The sequence below is a fragment of the Diachasma alloeum genome, unplaced genomic scaffold (assembly GCF_001412515.2).
Source record: "Diachasma alloeum isolate Michigan unplaced genomic scaffold, Dall2.0 Dall_scaffold_00183, whole genome shotgun sequence".
Classification (NCBI taxonomy): Eukaryota; Metazoa; Arthropoda; class Insecta; order Hymenoptera; family Braconidae; genus Diachasma; species Diachasma alloeum.
In genome coordinates, this window is record NW_021680349.1 from 1,166,264 (window position 1) to 1,186,965 (window position 20,702).

Here is a 20,702-nt window from a genome sequence, read left to right on the forward strand (position 1 = left end):
TAAAAATGTCCGTTGTCTATCCATATTCATAAATGTGGCAAATTATTGTTGAGTGATGACAAAAGATTTCGCTATTCCCGGCGATATCTCAAGAAATGCCACGACATAAACGAAACAATAGCCCGAGAAGGGTGAACGAGAGTGTATTTTATTAGTCGTGAAACTCGTTGCCCTAGTCATGATGGTGCAAAACCACTGTGACTGTCGTGAGTCTCGAGACTGACTCATCTCACTTGAGCCATTCAACCCCACCCCCTCTTCTCAGCGGAAAATTATGTGGCATAGAAATTTGAAGGAGCAAAATCCGTTGGTGGGAAAGACTCCTTAGGTTACAGCCACTGCCAAGTGCCACTTATCCACCGTGATTCCTGAAAACGATAAAGTGATCTCTTATCCCACCAAGAAAGTTTGATGCATCTACCGAGATGGTATGCTTGAGTGGTTTCCAGATTTGTTTGTGTCGGTGGCGTTTTGGAGTTCACTTGACAGGGAATCAAGTGAAATTGTAATATAGGAGAGTTGGTTATGGTAGGTCGTAAAGAACTTCCTGGTTGGTGATTTCTGATGTCTATGTGCCTTTATTTCGAACAATAGAGGTTTACTTGAGTAAAAAATAATTTTTTGGATACACTGCACTCAGAGGTACGAAGCTTTTCTACGAAAGAACATTCTCATTTGCAATTCTCCTATTGATTTCAATAATATTGTTGTCGAGCATTAGTTGCACACTTCTCGTCACTCCTTATAATTCATTGAAAACATAAACACTAATTGCGTTTATCAATACGTTATCTATGAACTATTTTCTAGAAGAAAAAAACATTAATGTTACTTTAGTTGAAGTAGTAGACAACGTTGCGATTGATAACAGCCATATCCAATAGTTATTCTAGACGTCTTAATCGTATCCAAGCTCCACCTTTGATATACGGCAGGAAGCTCAAAGGATCCAATACCACGGGCTCTTGCAATTTTGGAGATTTCTCAATGACAAAGTTCCTCAAAACATTCACAATAACCAGCTTGACAACGAGAATCGCCATTCTCATCCCCGGACACATCCTGGGGCCTTCTCCAAACGGCAGATAAACGTAATTATGCCTCTGTTTGCATTCCTCGGACTCCTTGTCAAAGCGATCTGGTCGAAATTCGTAAGGTCTATCCCAGTGAGCAGGATCTTTATGCAGACCGTAGATCGAGAGGACAACCTTGTCACCTGGTTTCATCTTACTTCGAAGACCATCCGAACCCACAAGTTCCGTCTCCTCAGAGCACAATTTTCTCAACAATGCCGCGATAGGATGAAGCCTGATGGACTCGGACATCACCTGATCCAAATACGTCATTTCGCTGACAGCTTCGTACGGAATTTCACCTCCAAACTTACTGGCAACGGAATTGATCTCCTCCCTCAATTTATCTTGAACTTCTGGATACTGCGCCAGATCACAAGCGAGGAAGCTCATGGTCAAGCTGGATGTCTCATAGCTCTCTATGAAGAACGCGAACACCGTGGAGATCACAGAAGCCCGTGGTATATTCTTCTCAGCGCGATACTCAGTCAGATTCTGAAGGACATCTTCCCTTTTGGTCTTCCCACTTTCTCTCTCGTCTATCAAATTCTCCACAATGTTTGTGAATCGTTTGTTGACCCACTTGGGCACAAAACTCATTCTGAAGAAGCTGTTCAACGCTGGAAAGAATAATAACGCAATACCTTTGATGGTTTGCAGGGTCGAACGTGCGAAAACCGTCTCCATCATGTTCTTGAAAATCTTCGGAGAGTCGTCATTGAACATTCCTTCTTCAACACTCAGAACTGCATTGGCGGACACCTCAACAGTCACTCTTTTGAAGAGGGCTTTGCCTTCAAGGTCTATAGTCTTTTTGCTCTCCAACTGATTATTCAGATATTTGATGAATTTCGAACAACCATCGCGGAGAACTAACGAAAGTGCCTTCAATTTCTTGGATGTCATCGTGGAAAGGACAACACTGCGCGCGTCCTTCCACTTCTGGTCATTCAAGAAGAACGGATTTTGGTCCATCAAAGGGTCAAAGTCGGTCTGCATCGTTTGATGATGACGGAAGTTGTTGAATTGGGTTTGCAGAACAGTCTTCACCAGGTCTGCATCTCTTATCAATAGCACTGGCTTCCTCATCATGTATATACCGACCATGCTGCTTTTGGAATAATCTTGATGGATCTCCTCCAAAACATTCACCAAAGCTTTCCTCATGGTGAAGGTTGGTAACAGGTGTCCAAAGCCCGGAACAACTCCGGCGGGAACAGGAATTCCTCTCTCCTTCCAATAACCATAATTCACGGTTAAACAACGATAGAGTAACAGAATGAATACAACTATGAGAGCTATCGTTATACTATAGATTAGCTCCATGGCACTTGTTATTCCCCTCGAATTGCGTACAATGAATGCTCGCGAGCAACTGCGTTGTCTGCGTGAAGATTATTCTATTTAAAGATGACCGTGGGTTCGCCAGTTATGGCCGTGAAGTGATGTTGATTTATCATTTGACGAATAATCTCAAAGTGCGAAACTGGTTTTGCATGTTGGTTTTTACCACTAATACTGCCGATCGAAGGCTCTATATTTTTAATATTGCCCGAGAAATTTTTTTCTATGAAATTCGGTTGCATTTCAGTTGAAATTCTTGCAAATAATACTACTGTTTTTTTAATGTCATTTTTTCAATAATTATTACGTAGAAAGAAGATTTTGCTTGCTCTAGAAATTTGAATATAATAAATTTTATCATAAAATCCAAGAAAAAAATTGGATAATTCGTTCTCGTGATTTTTTTAAAAAATCCTAATAGAATGAATTCTATAGAGAAAAATCAAGATTTATAGTTTTTTTCTGTAAAAAAATATCTGTTGAAAAACGGCAGTCGCATAATTATAATCTTTCTCAGAGAAAGCATTGCATTTTTCCATTAATTTATTATCACACGTGATGTATTTCATTGCGGATTCCCCACATGTTATTCCTCACATTTTTTATTCCCCTTATTCATCAGCAGACAATTAGTCTATTCATAAGTAACCGTGAACCGGAATCATAACAACAATAAAATAATTTTTAATCATCACCAACTTGTTGATATCATTATGAAAACACATGTCTTTTAATGCTTGTGTATTTAAACTGCTACAAGTGACACATTTCTAGTAAACAAAATCAGTGAATGATTTAACGAATAAAAGAAGCAGAGGGTGGTTTAAAAAATGGAAAATTCAGAGAAAAATTAGATTTATTCATTGACAATAATTCCTAGATCAGTTGAAACAAACTAATTTAAACCTAACGAAGCCACTTTATACCCAATAAAATCAAGTGCGCGACCTCAAACGCACCCAGATGCCGCCGTTAATTGACACCAGGAAGTATCTGGGGTCGAGCCGAGCCGGTTCATTCATTCTCTCCGACCTTTCAATGACGTAATTCTTCAGAATAGCAGCCATCCCAGCTTTGACCTGGAGTAAGCCCATCCTCATGCCAGGACACATACGAGGTCCCTCACCAAAGGCCAAATACACAAACTTGTGCCTCTGCTCCTCGCAATCTTTATCGAATCTCTCCGGTAGGAATTCCTCCGGATTCTCCCAGTACTGCGGATCCATGTGAAGACTCGCCACAGGAATGTGGACCTCGTCCCCTGGTCTCAAGGTGCAGGTGAGGCCATCGGGCCCCTCCAGAGTCACCTGCTTCGAACAAAGTCTCGACATTCGTCCAACAGGTGTGAACAGCCTCAAAGACTCCTTCGCAACTTGTTCGATGTACGTCATGTCGTTTATTGCTTCATAGGAGCAGATGTTGCCGTGCTTCTTCAGGACCTCCTCAACTTCCTCCCTCATCTTCTCTTGGACCTTTGGATACTTCGCCGCAAAGTAAGCCATGAGGCCCAGCGTCGAGCTCGACGTCTCGTACTGTTCGACGATAAAACTGAAGGCATGAGCAGCTAACTCGTCACTGTCCAAGCCCTTCTCCCTCAGATAATCAGCAATATGCTGAAGAACATCGTTCCTCGCCGTTTTATCACTACCCCTCATCGATTTGATGTCCTCAACCATCCTCTTGAAGCCAACATTCACCCACTTCGGCGCAAAGCCAGTAGACAACAGCTTTCCCAATGCTGGCAGCAGTATGATCAAGTTTTGCGCGTACCCTATGCTATCCGTTATTTTGAACATGCTGTGCATCATGCTGCGAAGGGAGTGGGTCTCAACTTTATCAACAAACGTGTGTCCATCGATACTGAGAATGGAATTAGCCCCTACATCTAAGGTGTATTTCTCAAATAAGTCTTTTATCTCGAGTTCGACAGATCCGGTTTTCCCGCACTTTTCTCTCAGGTAATTCACCAATTTTTCACACGTAGCACTGATCGCGGGGATTCTGTCCTTCAATTTCTTTGATGAAAATGCACTGACGAATACTCCCCGGGCGTCCTTCCAACCCTGTCCATTTTGAAAGAACGGATCGTGGAAGAGGAGAGGATCGGTCTTCTTGTCGAGGGTTATGTTGTCGCTGAAGTAGGTGAATCCACTGCTGAGGACAAATTTCACCAGGTCTGGGTGTCTCACTACGAGAACGGGAGTCTGAGCTACGTAGATTCCCACCATGCTGTCGTGGGGATGAGCCTTGTAGAAGACGTCCGTCATCATTCCCATGTTTTTTCGTAGTAGGACTTGGTCCAGCACGTGACCCACTCCGATAACAGCTCCTTTGGCCTCCGGAATGCCTCGCGCTTTCCAGTAGCCATGGTTCCTGGTCAGGTATTTGTAGAGTAAGAGGATGAAGAAGAGTGTGAGAGCGATTGGGTAGAGACAACAAGACTCCATGTTGCTTGCGTGCCGGTCTGGTGCGTACTGCATTGGTTTTACAATCTACGTAACGACTGGGAGTGTAATCATCTTCTGTTGCGAGGTTGCGATACATGTACAATGGGTGTGCGTGTATTGTACAAGCGCTGTGCGATGAATATTTAAACATCAGCCATGAGTTGAGATAGTTTACTTGTGTTTCTCATGTTGGACGTAGAATATTCTGATGCGCGTGGAAGAATGATGTATTTGATTCTAATAACTATTCATTAGAAATCGCTGGTCATGGCAATTGGAATGTTTTGATTATGCGAAAGAGATGATTTGTTGAATCAAAATAAATCCTCAATTAGATTCGAATAAACTACTTGGTTGACCCAGGTGAAGAATCATGACTTTTCCAAATGACATTTGGCTGTATTAAAAGAAATATATTCATTTGATGTCGATAAAAACGCAAAAAAAATTATTCGAATAAAGTTTAGGAGATGAGCTATTTCTCTGGATGCATTGGAGGGGAAAAATATTTTGGGAGTGCTTGCAACTTTATTACATGTTGATTACAATATTAAGAATTTTTTTACTAAAATTTCTTGTACACTTCGGGGTAATTTTTCTAAAATTATAGTTACACTGAAATTTTGAAAAAAATTGTCATTAAAAATTCGAAAATTTAGAGAAGAATCAATGTGACAATCTAGCACTAGAATTTCTCTAAAAAATTTCTCTCCGTGTGTATAAATATTCTTAAATCATATACAAACTTTTTCGCACTTGAAAAACATTTCCACGTGTGATTAATTGACTCTCACACCTTTAAACATCACCTAAATTGAATCTTCCGCTGACGAATATTCCGCTAGTTTCAGGTTTATTATCACAGCCTCATCTCGTAGGCTTTTACAAGCATATATATATATACAACGAAGTTTTTTAGTCGCTCTCTAATATGAGCTTGTATGATTGAAAACTGAGGAACTGCTAATAATTAGGTGTTATCGATGAAAATAGTCTATTATCTCAATAATAAAATACGATGGTTATGATTATTAATTGGTCCCATATGAATTCATGGAATAACATCATGGGATACGTTTATAACACAAAAAACATCATTCGGAGATGTGATTTCTTGCCGCATTACCCCAGAATCCGATTAGCCCGCCCATATATATTATTACAACTTTTTTCCACAGGTCTAGTGCACACAAACAGGCTGTAAATTCAGGGGTTGTACTCATGTTTACAATACGGATTTTTTTCCGAGATCGTGCTTCATGGTTCAAGTAACGGGGATCCGCAGGTTTTAGGTAAAATTTATGAAGACCGAGGCTCACGCCCCAAATCTTAAATAACAAAATCACTGTAAAATGTCCGGAAACTTAGGGTTGAACGTAGTCAAATTAATGCTCTGATGTGGGACTACCAAAGTAGAAATCAGTAGCAAAGTGGTAAACCGGTTTAAGTCGACTTATCTCCCAGTTGAGTTTTTGAGGAATATTTCCGAATCTAACCGAGATAGCGAAATTTTCGTAATTATATTTGTTATAGCTCTCATTCAGCTCTACAAAAAAGGTTATAACAAAAATTTTGCCATCTCCCTTAGATTCCGAGATATTTATTAAAAAGTAGTCAATAGTCAAAATTGACTTATACCGTTTTACCAGTTCACTACTGAAATCATTTCACTGGAGATAAAATAGCAAAAGTACTTGGATATCTTTGATAAGAATTGAAGTAAACAAATTTATATTGAAGAAACACGTGATGGAACGAATCTATTCACATTTAAATAAATCTCAAGGTTCTTCACTTCCAATAAAAATATCATAGAAATGAATAGAAAAATGAGAAAAAAATTTATTCCATTCGAACGCGTCATTTTTCTTATTGTAAAAAGGGAAAAAGTCATACACTGAGAGAAAAACGACAAAGTTCTCAAACAAGTCTTACTTGTACCAAGAAAATGGTTTTTTTGACAATTATCAAAAAAGGATTTTTTTGTGCCAAACATGCAGAGAGTGCGCCGGAATGAAAAATTTTTGTCGCAAAAATAGATTTAGTAGTGAGAAGAAAACGAAAGGAGGGGGAGGCAGGCTAGAGGAGGGGTTTCAAATCGAAAATTACTTCGATAAAACCAAATGAAATAGAAAAAAAAATAGATTTAGTAGTTGAAAAAAAATTGCATTCTCTGTATACGCAAGAAATGTCATTTCTAGCATTACTCCTTCGTTATTTGATACTCCCATACGTATTTTGCTCCCGAAAAATCGTTTTATGCGAAACAAGGGATAGTAGTTTTTCGTGTCGGCTGTCTAATAATCACAGACAACAAATGAACCCTTAAATGAAGCAATCACAATGATATGATAGCAATCTTGTAACTTAGGGATAAGATATTTTTTGATAAATTTTCCTCTATATGAGATATTTTCATCCTGAAAAGGCACCGTCTGATGTGAATGATCCGCTTCTTGAGCCCAATATTTCGTTGCTGTCGAAGGCAGAACAATTATTCATGTTTAAAACTTTCAAGTTCGAACCAAACAAATTCTTTTTTGGCAATTTTCAACTAGCGATTTTGTTGACAGAAAAAAGACTTGTTTGACAACGTGTTCGTTTTTCTCTCAGTGTACATTTAAATAAATGTTCAGACCATTTTCCACCGAAATTACTAGGGATCCGAAGTCATTCACTCGACGCCTCATTTTTTCCCCGCAGATGGGCACGGTTATCTCATGTTTTAGCGATTGTATACAATCTCCAGGATCATTGCACCTCTGCGAGGCTCTTAGGTACAGTAAACGTGGCATGTGGGTGAGGGGCTGTTGGGAGGTGAGGAGAGTGGCAAAAGCGCCGGGAGGAATGTTCCGGACGCCACGACTCTGGCAGGCCTGCACAATCCCAAACTCCCCCATTTCTCCTCTCTCCTTCTTCCTCCATCCTTGCAGACAAGCAGCCTCACCGCTCGGTTTGTCTCATTGTTACCAACGACCCCGGTGAGAGATACAAGTGCCTCCTGCGCTTGGCGTTTATGACGCCGCCTCGAGTTAAGATATCTTTCTTGTCCCTTCACTACTTTCCACCCGAGCAGAGAGAAAAAATGTATAATGGGGAGGAGAAACTAATCCGATAATGTTCAGGACCTAATTTTTTTCAAGGAGCAAATTTCTTCTTGGTATTGTGATTATCTACGTGCAATAAAGTGAACAATTTTTGGAATTTCGGAATAGTGTAGTTTATCCAAACTCCACGTAAGTCGTTGTATTGAGTTTAGCGATAAAAAATAAATTAAAATTGCCGGAAAAAAAATTTTCGTCATTGATAATTTCTTACGTGAATTCCAACTTCGACGAGAGTAAAAAATTAATCTATGGAATTCTTTCCACAATTATTTCCTTAGACAATGGACACATCAATTATTTATCACGAAAGTTTGATACTGGTGATAATTTTTGTATTCAACATTAAGTTTATTTTTTTCTAATTCTTTTTAGATTTTTTCCACATTTTCATCTTCTGTCTAATCTCGAAAAATTCATAGCCTATTCTCATAAGACTGTATTATTTTTCCACCTCGGAATTAATTATTATTAATAATACTAGAACTTGAATTGAGCACGAACTAGAATGTTTTTATTCAAATGGACTTCTGTTTGGAATTTAGTTCCGATGTTCATCTGCAAAATTTAAGATAAGTTTATACTACTTGAAATTCTTAGTTGGCTCATTTGTCATCAGAGCGACTGCAGGACCGATTCAATCTACTTAATTTATTCTTCGTTGAATTGATTCATTCACTTCAAAAATTATATTTATTGCCGGCACGGAGGATAAGTTTTTTTGGAGCAACTGAATCTATTTTTACGACAGAAATTTTTCATCTCAGGACAGCCGTCAAATGGTCGGCACTAGATTTGATTTTTTGAGTAAATTTCAACTAGCGATTTCTTTGGTTCAAACAAGACCAATAAAATGTTTAGGAAATTATTTATGTCCTCTCAGTGGGATTGCAAAGAATTAAATATAGATTCACGTGAACATATTCGCCTACACTTTTCTCATTTGCATTGATTCTCACGGAATAATTGAGCTGAAATTTGCTGTCTGTCGAGTTTTCACAAAAATTTCCATGAAGTGTACGAAAAATTCCACTCGAAGCTTTTCTAACAACGTACTCACGAAGTTATTTGCTTCAATAGAAAATACTCTCTACAACTTTATGACTATTTTGAAAGCCCCAAAGAAAATCCTATTGCCAAATCCATTGAAGTACGGTTTAATCCTGAGTTATAGCGGATTACCGCGTCAATTCACCCCAGGATCAGGTGTGTACGTCCACGCTAGCTACGAATATAACCCGACGTAACGATGTAATGCACTATAAACATCAGAGAATATTTCCAAACACCAATTAAAATGCGCCCGAAATCCCCGCTCATCAATCTCCCTGCATTATCATCCCTTTTTTCCGACAGTAACAATAAAAAAAACAACAACAACGCCGATATTTCCCATCGATTGCTTATTAACTGTAAAAAAAAACACAAAAAAAATATGGACAAATTCATTTCGATTATTTTTCATTTATTGGATGCATATATTTTCTGTGTCGTCTACCGCGGCTGACCCCGGGGGGAGATAGGGATGGGGCTTTTGGAAACCGGAAACGAATTATTTTTTCAAACACGAAGGTTTGACATAGGAAATTACGAATTTTTGCTCCTGAGAAGTAATTATTCGGCATTTACTTGGTTCGGTAGGTCCCTAGGCAGCTGTTAGCAACGAAAGGAAGGTTTAAACTGGTACATTTAGAAATGACGACGATTTCTCAAACGTAAAATTATGAATTTTTAACCGAATTTTAGCAAAAACGTGATTCTCGCATAGGAATCATCGACTTTTTGATTTTGAGCAGTAACTATTTAGCATTTACATAGTTCTGTAGGTGTGCAAGAAGCTATTAGCAACGGGAAAAAGATTTAAAACAACTCATTTCGAAATAACGGAGATTTTTCAAGAGCAAAATCATCAATTTTTAATGGAATTTCAGAAGAAACTTGACTTTCACCTAAGAATCATCGAATTTTGGGTTTTGAGCCACAACTATTCGGTACTTATTTGATCCGGTAGGTCTCTAGAAAGCTACTAGCACCACGAAAAAGAATTAAAACGATCCATTTAGAAATGACGTGGAATTTTCAAAAGTAAAATCATCAATTTTTAATAAAATTTTAGAAAAAACCGGTTTTGAGCAGCAACTTATTAGCAACAGGAGAAATATTTAAACGGCCTCATACCGTGTCAAACGCAGTCATTAAACGCTCATTTCGAAAGAACGGGGATCTTTCGACGGCAAAATCATCAATTTTCACCCGAATTTTTGCAAAAACGTAATTCAAGCGTAGGAATCATCGACTCTTTTGTTCCGTGCACCAACCAACGCTCGCATTTTCGACCCATTGTTTATTAATTATTCAAAAAAAAAACTAAAATATGGACAAATTCATTTGGATTATTTTACATTTGTTGAATCCATATATTTCCAGGTTTATATCTCCTGGGTCGTCCCCCGTGGCTGACCCTGGCTGGGGAGGGGTGGGGGCTTCGGACACGAGAAAAAAAATCTAAAAATCCCCTGAAATATCGCGGAGATTAGTCGATCGAGGCTTTTCCGAGCTTCGGGCCTATCCTCCCAGCCCCCCTCTCGTTTTTTCTCGTAACAATAATTTGTCGTTATCAAATAACGGTACAATCCCGTACTTGCGCACGTACGAGGGTCTGATATTTGTATTGTGCATGGAATACCTCGGTCCTGAGATTCTAACGCGCGAAAAAGCCCGACGGGCCGATAAATGTTGGTGAAATAAAATTTTACTGTCGAATAATACCGTGGAGTTTGTTGCTATTGAATTCCAGCTCGTATCGCCCATGGTAATCCCACCGGTGGCACCCCCTCAGACCAGCGAAACAAATGGGAAACATTTTTTCATTCAGAAAACGAGTCTGAAAGGGTTTTAGAGGTGAAACAAATTACAGGTAAGGTACTTGCGTGGATTTTTATAACGGGGGATAATGCGGGGAGGAATATTGAATTTAATCTTTAGGTTATATCAATTAGGCTGGGGGGGGATCGAATGATCATGAGGTAAATGATTTTCCGGGGAATTAATTGGGGGAGGAGTCAATTGATTTCATGATTTTGGGGTAATCTATTGGAATGAAGGCGAGGGAAATTGGAGTGGTAAATTTTAAGAGATATTGACTTGACTGAGGTGCATTCGTTTGGCGTAAATAGATCAATTCTATTAAAATCAGTCCATTTTTGGGGTTGAATACATTTAAATTAGTGGATGGAAATGAATAGTTCAAAATTTCGTTCTTCTCTTTTCAACAATATCAATTGTTATAAATATTTCTCAAAATTGAAATAAATTTATCTTTTAAAAAGATGTCATGATATTTCCAAATTTCATTTTAAAAACCGCAGAATTTCTTGGATTTACCACATTCTCAATACCTAATCATTCATAAATATCAATAAATTATTATTACTATAGATAAATATTAATAAATTATGAATAAATATTTACGCATAAAATACACTGCTGAAAAAAATTGGCTCAATTTTTCACGAAAAAAATCTCGAATTCGATGTAAGTGGAAAAAGTCAACGGAATTTCAATTTTCTCTGAAAATTCAAGTAAAATCTCAAGTTGTTAGCGACAAATAGAGGAAAATTCCACCATTTATATGAATTTTCAACTGAAACTGATTATTCACTATCAAATACCCTTGAGTTTTCATGCAATATCCTCGAAATTCTTGGAATTCCCGGAATTTGAAAAGAAATTCCATGAAAATTTAAAGGGAATCTGCAATTTAAGGATTTCTCTGAATTTTCCAGATTTTTCGTTAATTTTTCCGGAATAATTAATCTGAAAATTACAGTTTTCACTGATTTTTCTATGAAATTATGAATTTTTAATGAAAAAATTCCTTGAAATTTCAGTGAAACATTTTTAGCATTTGTAAGATCCCTTAATGATTCACCAGATCATTAAATTCCTCGACTATTTTCCCGGTAGTATCAAATAAATAAACCCCATTAAATTCACCCCCAAAAACTCCATATCCACCAACAATATACACCTCTAGCATTAAAAGTTGCCACCCCTACCGATCCTCTCGGCTGCACAATTGAGAGTCGGGTTTTGAAATAAACGAACAGAGTACAGTAGTAGGTGGGTAACTCCCCCAAGTCTACCACAGAGAATAATGTTAATGAAATACAGATAGGATCTCTATACAAGAAAGCCAACTAGAAGAGCAAGCTGGAAATCTTTTGTCCTATTTCACTGGCAACCGCGTGAATTGCGCTTACGCCTATAACGCTGAGGCCCAGCCCCTCAATGTCTTTCAAGCTGAGGGATGATTTTCCGTGCGGAAGCGCAACTTGCGGTTACCCCTGTACTACCTCAAACCGTCGACATTAAACGTTCAATGAGTAGAGAGATGTTATTACTGTCCCTTCGTTTTCGTATTAATTCGTTGGGAAGATGTTCTACTGCGCTTGTGTGGACAATTGTTACTCTGTTGACCTTATGAACTGCTAAATAACGCGTAAAGCTCCTTGATAGGAGTTGGTTTCTGCATCAGAGGGTTCAGTTTTACTTTGTAATTGGGAAAATTTTGTGTTTACTTCGAGTTTGGAGTTCATTTGAAAATATTTTTAGGAGAGGAAGAATAATAAAATCTTAAATTTCACTAAACATTTAATTGAATACAAATTTTTGAGCAACAGGAAGACGAAAATTCCCAAACTTGAAATTCGAGGAATATATTCATCTGAATTTTTGTGATTTCCACCTATTTTTATGGAGTAATTGAATTAAAATTTATTGTGTCCATTAATTTTTTCATAAAATTGTGAATTTTCAACGACGAGATTTCTCGAACTTTTAGTGGAACTATAACTTGTTAAAAATTTCCAAGATGAATGCCAAAAATTGATAAAAGTGTACGGATGAACAATTTATTCAGCACAAATTAATTTCACTGAACATTGGATGAAATTACAAATTGTTGAGTTACAAGAAGACGAGAATTCCCAAACTTGCGTGAATTTTTAGATGAGTTTACAATTATTTTAGTTGTTTATAATTTTAGTTATTTTTGCCACTTTTTATGGAATAATTGAATTAAAATTTACTGTATGCATTAATTTTTCCTGAAAATAGTAAATTTTCAATGATTATATTTCTTAAAATTTTAATGAACTTGATAAAAATTCAACTGAACACAGAGAAGACCAAAACCTTAAATTGAATTTCTTTCTGAATTCAGATTAAAAATTCGGTGTCCATAAGAATTTGATTGCAATTTTCCCACTTAAACTGATATATTTATTTCGATAACAATGTTTCACTTTTATTCAATAGACAATCAATTAATTCCAAATAAATATTCTATCAAAATCAAATGAATGATTCATGTGATTGGAATGAAATTTATTTAATTGAAATAAACCACTCCTCTGATTGCATTTCCTCGCATTTATAAATACTCCAAACATAATGAGGAACTATAACGAACCAAAAGATATGCAAATTCCATCGAAAAAGGGTCTGATGATACGTAGTCTCGACGCTTGACTCTGTTCGCAATAATCATTAAAAACTAAAGTGCGTAAAAGGGGGTTAAAGTACTCTCGTCTTCCCCAAAAGTTGTCTACCCGACTCTCCGTGGCACGAAGCCCCATAAGAATACATATATACATACGACAAAGTTAGACATCTCCAATAAGGGAAATTTCAACTCCCCCTGATTTCGTAGTCGCGACGCAGTGCCGAGGGTTTATTTCATTTTCAGAAACAAAATAAGATACTTCTTATCTTCTCCCATCACCCACAATCGGAGAATGAAGTCATTTGAATAAAATCAGAGTGACTAATTAGAGGGTATATGCTCTGAATAAACATTGATGCAATTAAAATCCGGATGAAACAATTGGTGGAAAGATCACTCGTTGTTTCGCCTTTTATTTTTAAACCTCTTCATTTCTAGTATTCACTGGGTAACGAGTAATTCAATGAGAATCGATAATTGAAGGGAGTTTGAATTTAATTCTTATTCCGAAAGATTTTTCATTGGCTATACCAATTAGCTCACTCCATTGAGAGCTTAACCGAAACACCAGAAAGCTCCATTTAACGATCCACCCAGAGGTTGTTTATAAACTGAGAACAGGCAGTTGAAGAAGGAGAAATATAACTGCGTCGCTTTTAATTACTCCATTTCCTCGGCACTTTTTCTCGAGTTCCCTTCTTTTTTTGTTTTTTTTTTTCAAGGAAAAATAAAGCTCTTGCTTTTGTTTGTGGGAATTAATTTGGATGATTGCATTAGAATAAAGTGAGGAATTTTAATGCACTTAGCGTTGGGGGAAATAACGAGGAGGAATAAATTTTATCTGACAAATTCAAATTGTCTACAAATCTGGGGAAAAATGTATTGATGAAATCAAAGGGGGCTCGACTTTTTTTTTGTTAAACTATTTTGGTTGGATATTAAACTTTTCTTTCGAACTTTATTTGATCACTTGATTTTTTAGTTTTAATTCCATGATCCCGAAGATTTGTTTCATTCTTTTAGAAAAAAATTCAATTTCGTGGACTTAGTTTAGTTGTAATTTTGAAGACAGCGATATGAGTTCGATTTGGAGGAAAAAAAATTGTGAAATTTCAAATTTTACTGAAAATTAAATGGAATTATGAATTCTTGAGCACCAGAGAGATAAAAATTCTCCAAGTTATTTGAATTCTTAATAAAGACATAAAACCAGTAATTTAAAAAATTAATAGTTTCATGTTATTGGAAAATACAATCAAATAATTCCTTGAACTTTAAAAAAACAGACAAACAAAGCAAAAAAAACAAAAAATAGTCTATTAATTTTATAATCTAAGCAATATAAATAATCTTTTCCGTCATGAGTATTATTCTGAGCTAATCATTTTCTTAATTTCATTATTATACTTTATGTTTATTTAATTTGATCATGTAATTGACCGTGTGATGTTGGATCTGTATGAAATAACAATGAAAATGAAACTTTCTTGATTTCTCCAAATGTTCACGACATAATTCAACTAAAATTGACCTTCTCCATTGAATTTTCTCATAAAACTGAATTTTCAATGCCAAAATTCCTTAAACGTTCAATGGAACCGTCGTTCGACAAAAATTTCTCTAAAAGTCCCATAAATTAGAAAAAAAAATGTAAGAAATGTCCCAACAATTTTTACCACTGCATTCCCAACGAACGAAGAACAAAAATACGCACTGAAGATCGATATAGGCCTCGGGAGTTGGAATAAACGAGAGGAAAACCGATCAAAACGTAACACCGACACGACTGCCATGTCAGGTCCACGGAGTGAAGTTAAAAGGGTACCTGAAGGGTTATGACCGGCCATCCCGAGCTTATGGGAGCGATTGCCACTGATAGAATCAGCGCACTAACACTACCCAACTCGCAAATTCCCCACTTTCAACTCCACCCACCAGCGAACACTCATCCACCATTTCGTGTTCCGCTTTTCCTCATAATCACTTTTGGATTAATTAAATTTTACGCCGCGCTACCAACGCCGATAAACGTTAAATTTAATGGCACAACACGCGTACATCCAACGATCGTAACGGATATCCCGCGCGGCTGTATATGGTCATCGTCGAGGTTGAAAAATTCGGTTGTGAGACTGTAAAGATATTTGAGTGATAAAAGAATTCATAATTCCATTACTAGACGCGGAAAAAAATTGAGGAAAACCAGATTCCGGTTTACAGTGTAAACTTTACACTGTTGGAACTTTATAGGCAGTTGACTGGTCTATTAATTTTAATAAAGTTGTTTGACAAATCACCGGTCTATTAATTTTGGAAAAATAAGATTTCAGATTTCACTGCACTGAATAAAAAAATCAGCGGGAAATTGTCGAGAAGAGGCAGTAAAAAAATTACTAAATAGTTTGCAGTAAAAATTCACCAAAAGAACTGAAATTTCTCCGTTTTTCGAGTGGTTTGTCACCAACAGCTCACAATTTTTACTGTTCTTTTTTAAAAAATTATGTTAGAAAAGGGAAAATTTATGAGAATATTCAATAATGATTTATTGATTTATTTCAATGATGAAATTTCCAGGAATTCTACCGAAAATTTCAGCCAAAAATTTTCAATAGCGTACGTCTTTTTGAATTTACACTGTTAAAAAATAATTTATAAAATTTCAAGTGAAAAATCTACAAATTTTTAACAATCGCTCAATCACACGAAATTTTCATGTATTTTGTTGTTGAAAAATCAGTTGAATTCTGGAGTGTTCAATGGAGGTGCAATTTTCAGTCCACACGATGATGAAAATTATTTCATCAACAATTTCTCTGAATTTTCAATTCACTGAAAATTCAGTTGGATGTGCTGTTGAATTTCTGTAATGACATGGAAAATTCTAGATGTCATTGAAATATCAGTGCTAATCTAATACGGAAAACCCGACTATCAAGAATTTCCGACCTGAATGAGATTCCATGCACGATTTGATCTTAAATTGAATTCAAATTCACGCTATTGAGAATTCAATTGCAACTATTGCTTAATTTTTTAAAAATTTCCAACAGTGTATAGAACAATCCAAAATTCAAATGTACTTGACTTCTAAATGATTTCGCACGATTCTCCCTCGTCTTCCTCAAACAAAATTTTTCATCATCAACGAGTTAATGCCTTCAAAGAGATCGTTCGAGATGTTTCATGATCCCCCGTAAATGTTTCGAACACATGGCTAACCGAAACTGTCTGGAATACTCGTCTAAGAATGCATTTAAGTGCCAAACCCTTGCGAGGATCGTTAGCAGACCACCCTTCAACCCCAGAACATTTTCGTACCCCATACCATGTAGTCCCGAACCGCTGTACGACACTAGTCGGTCTCTAAACCTCTCATCCAAGTGTCTTCGTTCCACCATGAACCACATTTTGGGGGCACGGGATACGGTGATTCGAATGATCCTGGGGGTTTGTTCTCTCAGGGGTAGTTTGCCCAATGAATTTGTGACGTTATACCGTCAGTGATCGTAACGTTAATTTCTATGGCAATGGGATTACAGGAAAACTGGATTTTGCATCGCATCGGGATCGGAAATGAAAAAAAATTAAATTACAAATTTTTCTTTGTTTATTGCTTTAGGATTTTTTATTGATACAAATGCCTTGCATTAGTCTATAGAGCAGTTGACATTATCGTCATCATCATTATCATTATTTTGATCATTATTTTAGTTTAAAGTATCAAAGTCTTTAATTTGATATTAAAAAGGCTTAAAGAACGAAATAATGGATTCTTATGTGTTATTTTTTTCATTTTCTGGAGTTAATTCTGATTGTGTTCTTCTTCCCGCATCGGTTCGGTAAAATGATAAAAGATTGATTATGAATTTGATTTCAATTGTGGTTTGTAAATAAAATGGAATAAAGAAGATGAGAAGAACAAGAAGGAGAACACAGAAAATACGTTTTTGGTTTCCAATTAGTTTCTGAATGTCAGTACTTTGTGGTACTAAAATCCAGACACAAAACATGCTGAATTTCTCGGTAATTTCTCAGTAGTTTTTACTAAAATCCAGTATTCCGGATACTTAAATCAAGGCACTTTGGTTCTGAAATGCAGTATTCTGGTTTTGTAACCCTAGCTTGGCCACCTGACTTTTAACGTTTTTGTTCAAACCCACTAGGGTCAATAATTGGGAAATCATTTAAAAAACTCGAAATGTCAGACACTTTTCAACAATAAAATTGATTTGAGGCGAAATTCAATAGAATTGATGAGGCGAAAAACGAAAATGAGATGTGCGGCAATTTCCTCGCCTAGTGACCAATGTAGGGTTAAATTCAGAACCCTAAATTGCGTTTAAATTAACATTAATAATTTTCTTGCCGTATGGGGGCGACGCAGATTTAATGAAAATATCTTACATTCATTGATATTACCAAGTTGACGAATATAAACGACAAGAATACCATTTAGGAATCGTCAACGGAAAAATAATTTAAATTTTCGGACATTGTGATTTTAATTTAACAATAAGACCGATCTTTCTAGAGCGCTCCCTCGCTTCTCAATCCCTTGACGCAATATTTGAATGACCCCAACGGTTCTTGATTCCAACACCGTGGTTCTCAATTTAATTACCTCGTTGCTGAAAATCAGAAAGTTGTTTTCTCTGTGGACGTTAAAAATTTCGGAGTGTTGAGGAAGCGGGAATGAAGTGGGTACGGCCTCCGAAGGATCTTGGGGAGGGTGACGAAGAGCCGGAAAATATATAAAGAAGTTTAACCGGCTGTTAGAACCCGTAATACGCCGGTAATGCCCAGCACTTAGCGAGATATAAATAAACGTTAAATCCGTGCTTAGGAGGCTTAATCTGTATTTTTTCCGCAAGGATATACGGGAGATTCTCTACTCACTGAGAATACATTATCTGGACTTTATATTCGAGACCATAACCCCCGATTCACTGCACCCTCCTTGACAAAGCTTCTTCATTTGTATTCTTTCGAATGGCTTCGAAGGATTTCATTTTTTGATAATTTTCGGTGGTTGTACTCATGACGAATATGTGGAAAGAGCTCTCAGGGAGATATTCTTGATGACAGTGTACAGTGACAATGAAAATTATTGGACATTTTGGAGACTCAGGCGATTGTCTGCAAGAAACGACAATTTAAAACTCAATTTCTGAGGCGAGATTATTTCGATCTGAAAAGGACTGATTGAATTATTCTAGTTCTTCGGCTTTGGCTAGTTTTTGTCCAGTGAGCTTTCATTTGAGCCCCATTGGACCCTGAGTTTCCGGACATTTGAAATCTGAAAAAAATTAGAAAGTCTACTTTTGGAGAGAGATTGATAGAAATAATTAAAAAATTGCACCGCAAAATTATTTGTTCGGAATCGTAACTAATTTATTCAACTTTTAAGTAGAATTCAACGAAATTCATGAGTTTTCAGTGGGAGTGAGATGAAAATTTCCCAACTCCATTGAATTTACAACGGAACATGAATATTTGGAAATAAAATGACGTGAATTTTCAATTTTTCCCAGAATTGTTCTGATCTTTCTGACTTTTGACGGAATAATTTAACTAAAAAATTGAGTATTTTACTAATTTTCAGATCATTTGAGTAGACAGTCAATGGAATATTTGATTTTGCAATGATACAATGTCCTGAAATATCCATGAAAATTAAACACGATAAAAATTTCCAGGATTTGGCCTGAAAATTTTTAACAGTGTACACTGGGAAAAAATGAGTTTTTCCTGCTTGTTTTGGTGTGAGGCTACATCACCAGATCAATTCCTCGATCAAAATCAAACAAGAGCATCCCAAATGACCAATAATCAATTTCCCCATTCATAACCGCTGTCCAATAAAGCCATTGCCCTCCCTCCCCCCAAAGTATTTGGCTGTTGAACGCGGAAAGCGAAAAGTTTCGTCCAAGCGTGAGTTCCTGACGGTGGAAACGAGCCTCATGGGAGTCGGAAGAAAGGGCCTGCGGAAAGACAAACGTTTTTACAGCCCCTACTTCTCCACCCCAAAGACGAAAAAAAAAATCGACGCAAGAAGTACGTGCGAGTAATAGAGACAGCGAGGCATTGGTTTTAAGTATTTGATTACAGTCTTGTAGCCGGCAATTTCAGGACGATAACTACCGTCGCAAGGTGAAACTACCCAGCGCACATCGCCCAGGGGCACACGCGTCCCCGCCCCTACCGGGTTTTGGACCCCCGCGCGGGTCTTTTCAATGGCTCCGGTGCAGTTACCACCATCGGACTCACCTACAATACTTTGTTACTGCGTCGTTAATTTTAACGCTCTCTACGTGCTACTGATTTCTTTAACTTTGGTGCTTTATGGAGTTACGACCAAAGTGCTTGTTATAGACTTTTTCTCATTCTTCTTGTGTAGTCAGTAGTTTTTTTAATGTCTGGGTATCTTTGATTTAGAATGGCGAGGGGCCCGGGGGAGAGAATGAGTTGTGTGGAGAAATCGGGAGAGTTCAGGGGGATGGAATGTTTCAGGTGGAGAAAATGAAAAATATTCGGAATATTATTAATTGTTGAAGTATTAAAAATGCTCTGAGGAATATTATTCATTAGTAATATTTTTCAAGAGTAATGATAATTATTATAAAAATATTGTTCGTTATGAAAATCATGAAAATTGACTGGAAATTATTATTATTTATTGAAGGAATAAAAAATTATTTAAAATTATAATACATTTCTAAAGTAGAGGATAGTATTATTGGAATGTTATCAACTTTGGTGCTTTATAGAGTTACGACCAAAGTGCTTGTTATAGACTTTTTCTCATTCTTCTTGTGTAGTCAGTAGTTTTTTTAATGTCTGGGTATCTTTGATTTAGAATGGCGAGGGGCCCGGGGGAGAGAATGAGTTGTGTGGAGAAATCGGGAGAGTTCAGGGGGATGGAATGTTTCAGGTGGAGAAAATGAAAAATATTCGGAATATTATTAATTGTTGAAGTATTAAAAATGCTCTGAGGAATATTATTCATTAGTAATATTTTTCAAGAGTAATGATAATTATTATAAAAATATTGTTCGTTATGAAAATCATGAAAATTGACTGGAAATTATTATTATTTATTGAAGGAATAAAAAATTATTTAAAATTATAATACATTTCTAAAGTAGAGGATAGTATTATTGGAATGTTATCAACTTTGGTGCTTTATAGAGTTACGACCAAAGTGCTTGTTATAGACTTTTTCTCATTC

General features: G+C 36.8%; 2 protein-coding genes across 2 annotated transcripts; both read right to left on the minus strand.

Moving 5' to 3' along the window:
* Positions 1–555: 555 nt before the first annotated feature.
* LOC107047197 (probable cytochrome P450 28d1) lies at positions 556–2,531 on the minus strand. The gene has a single exon (XM_015269948.2). The coding sequence runs from the start codon at positions 2,397–2,399 to the stop codon at positions 885–887; it is 1,515 nt and encodes a 504-aa protein (XP_015125434.1). The 5' UTR covers positions 2,400–2,531; the 3' UTR covers positions 556–884.
* Positions 2,532–3,255: 724 nt separating this feature from the next.
* Positions 3,256–4,903, minus strand: LOC107047192 (probable cytochrome P450 28d1). Its single transcript, XM_015269942.1, has one exon. The coding sequence runs from the start codon at positions 4,895–4,897 to the stop codon at positions 3,353–3,355; it is 1,545 nt and encodes a 514-aa protein (XP_015125428.1). The 5' UTR covers positions 4,898–4,903; the 3' UTR covers positions 3,256–3,352.
* Between the last annotated feature and the right edge of the window lie 15,799 nt (positions 4,904–20,702).

Coding starts and splice junctions, on each gene's coding strand:
- LOC107047197 (XM_015269948.2), bottom strand. CDS start 2,399: ATGGAGCTAATCTATAGTATAACGATAGCTCTCATAGTTGTATTCATT.
- LOC107047192 (XM_015269942.1), bottom strand. CDS start 4,897: ATGCAGTACGCACCAGACCGGCACGCAAGCAACATGGAGTCTTGTTGT.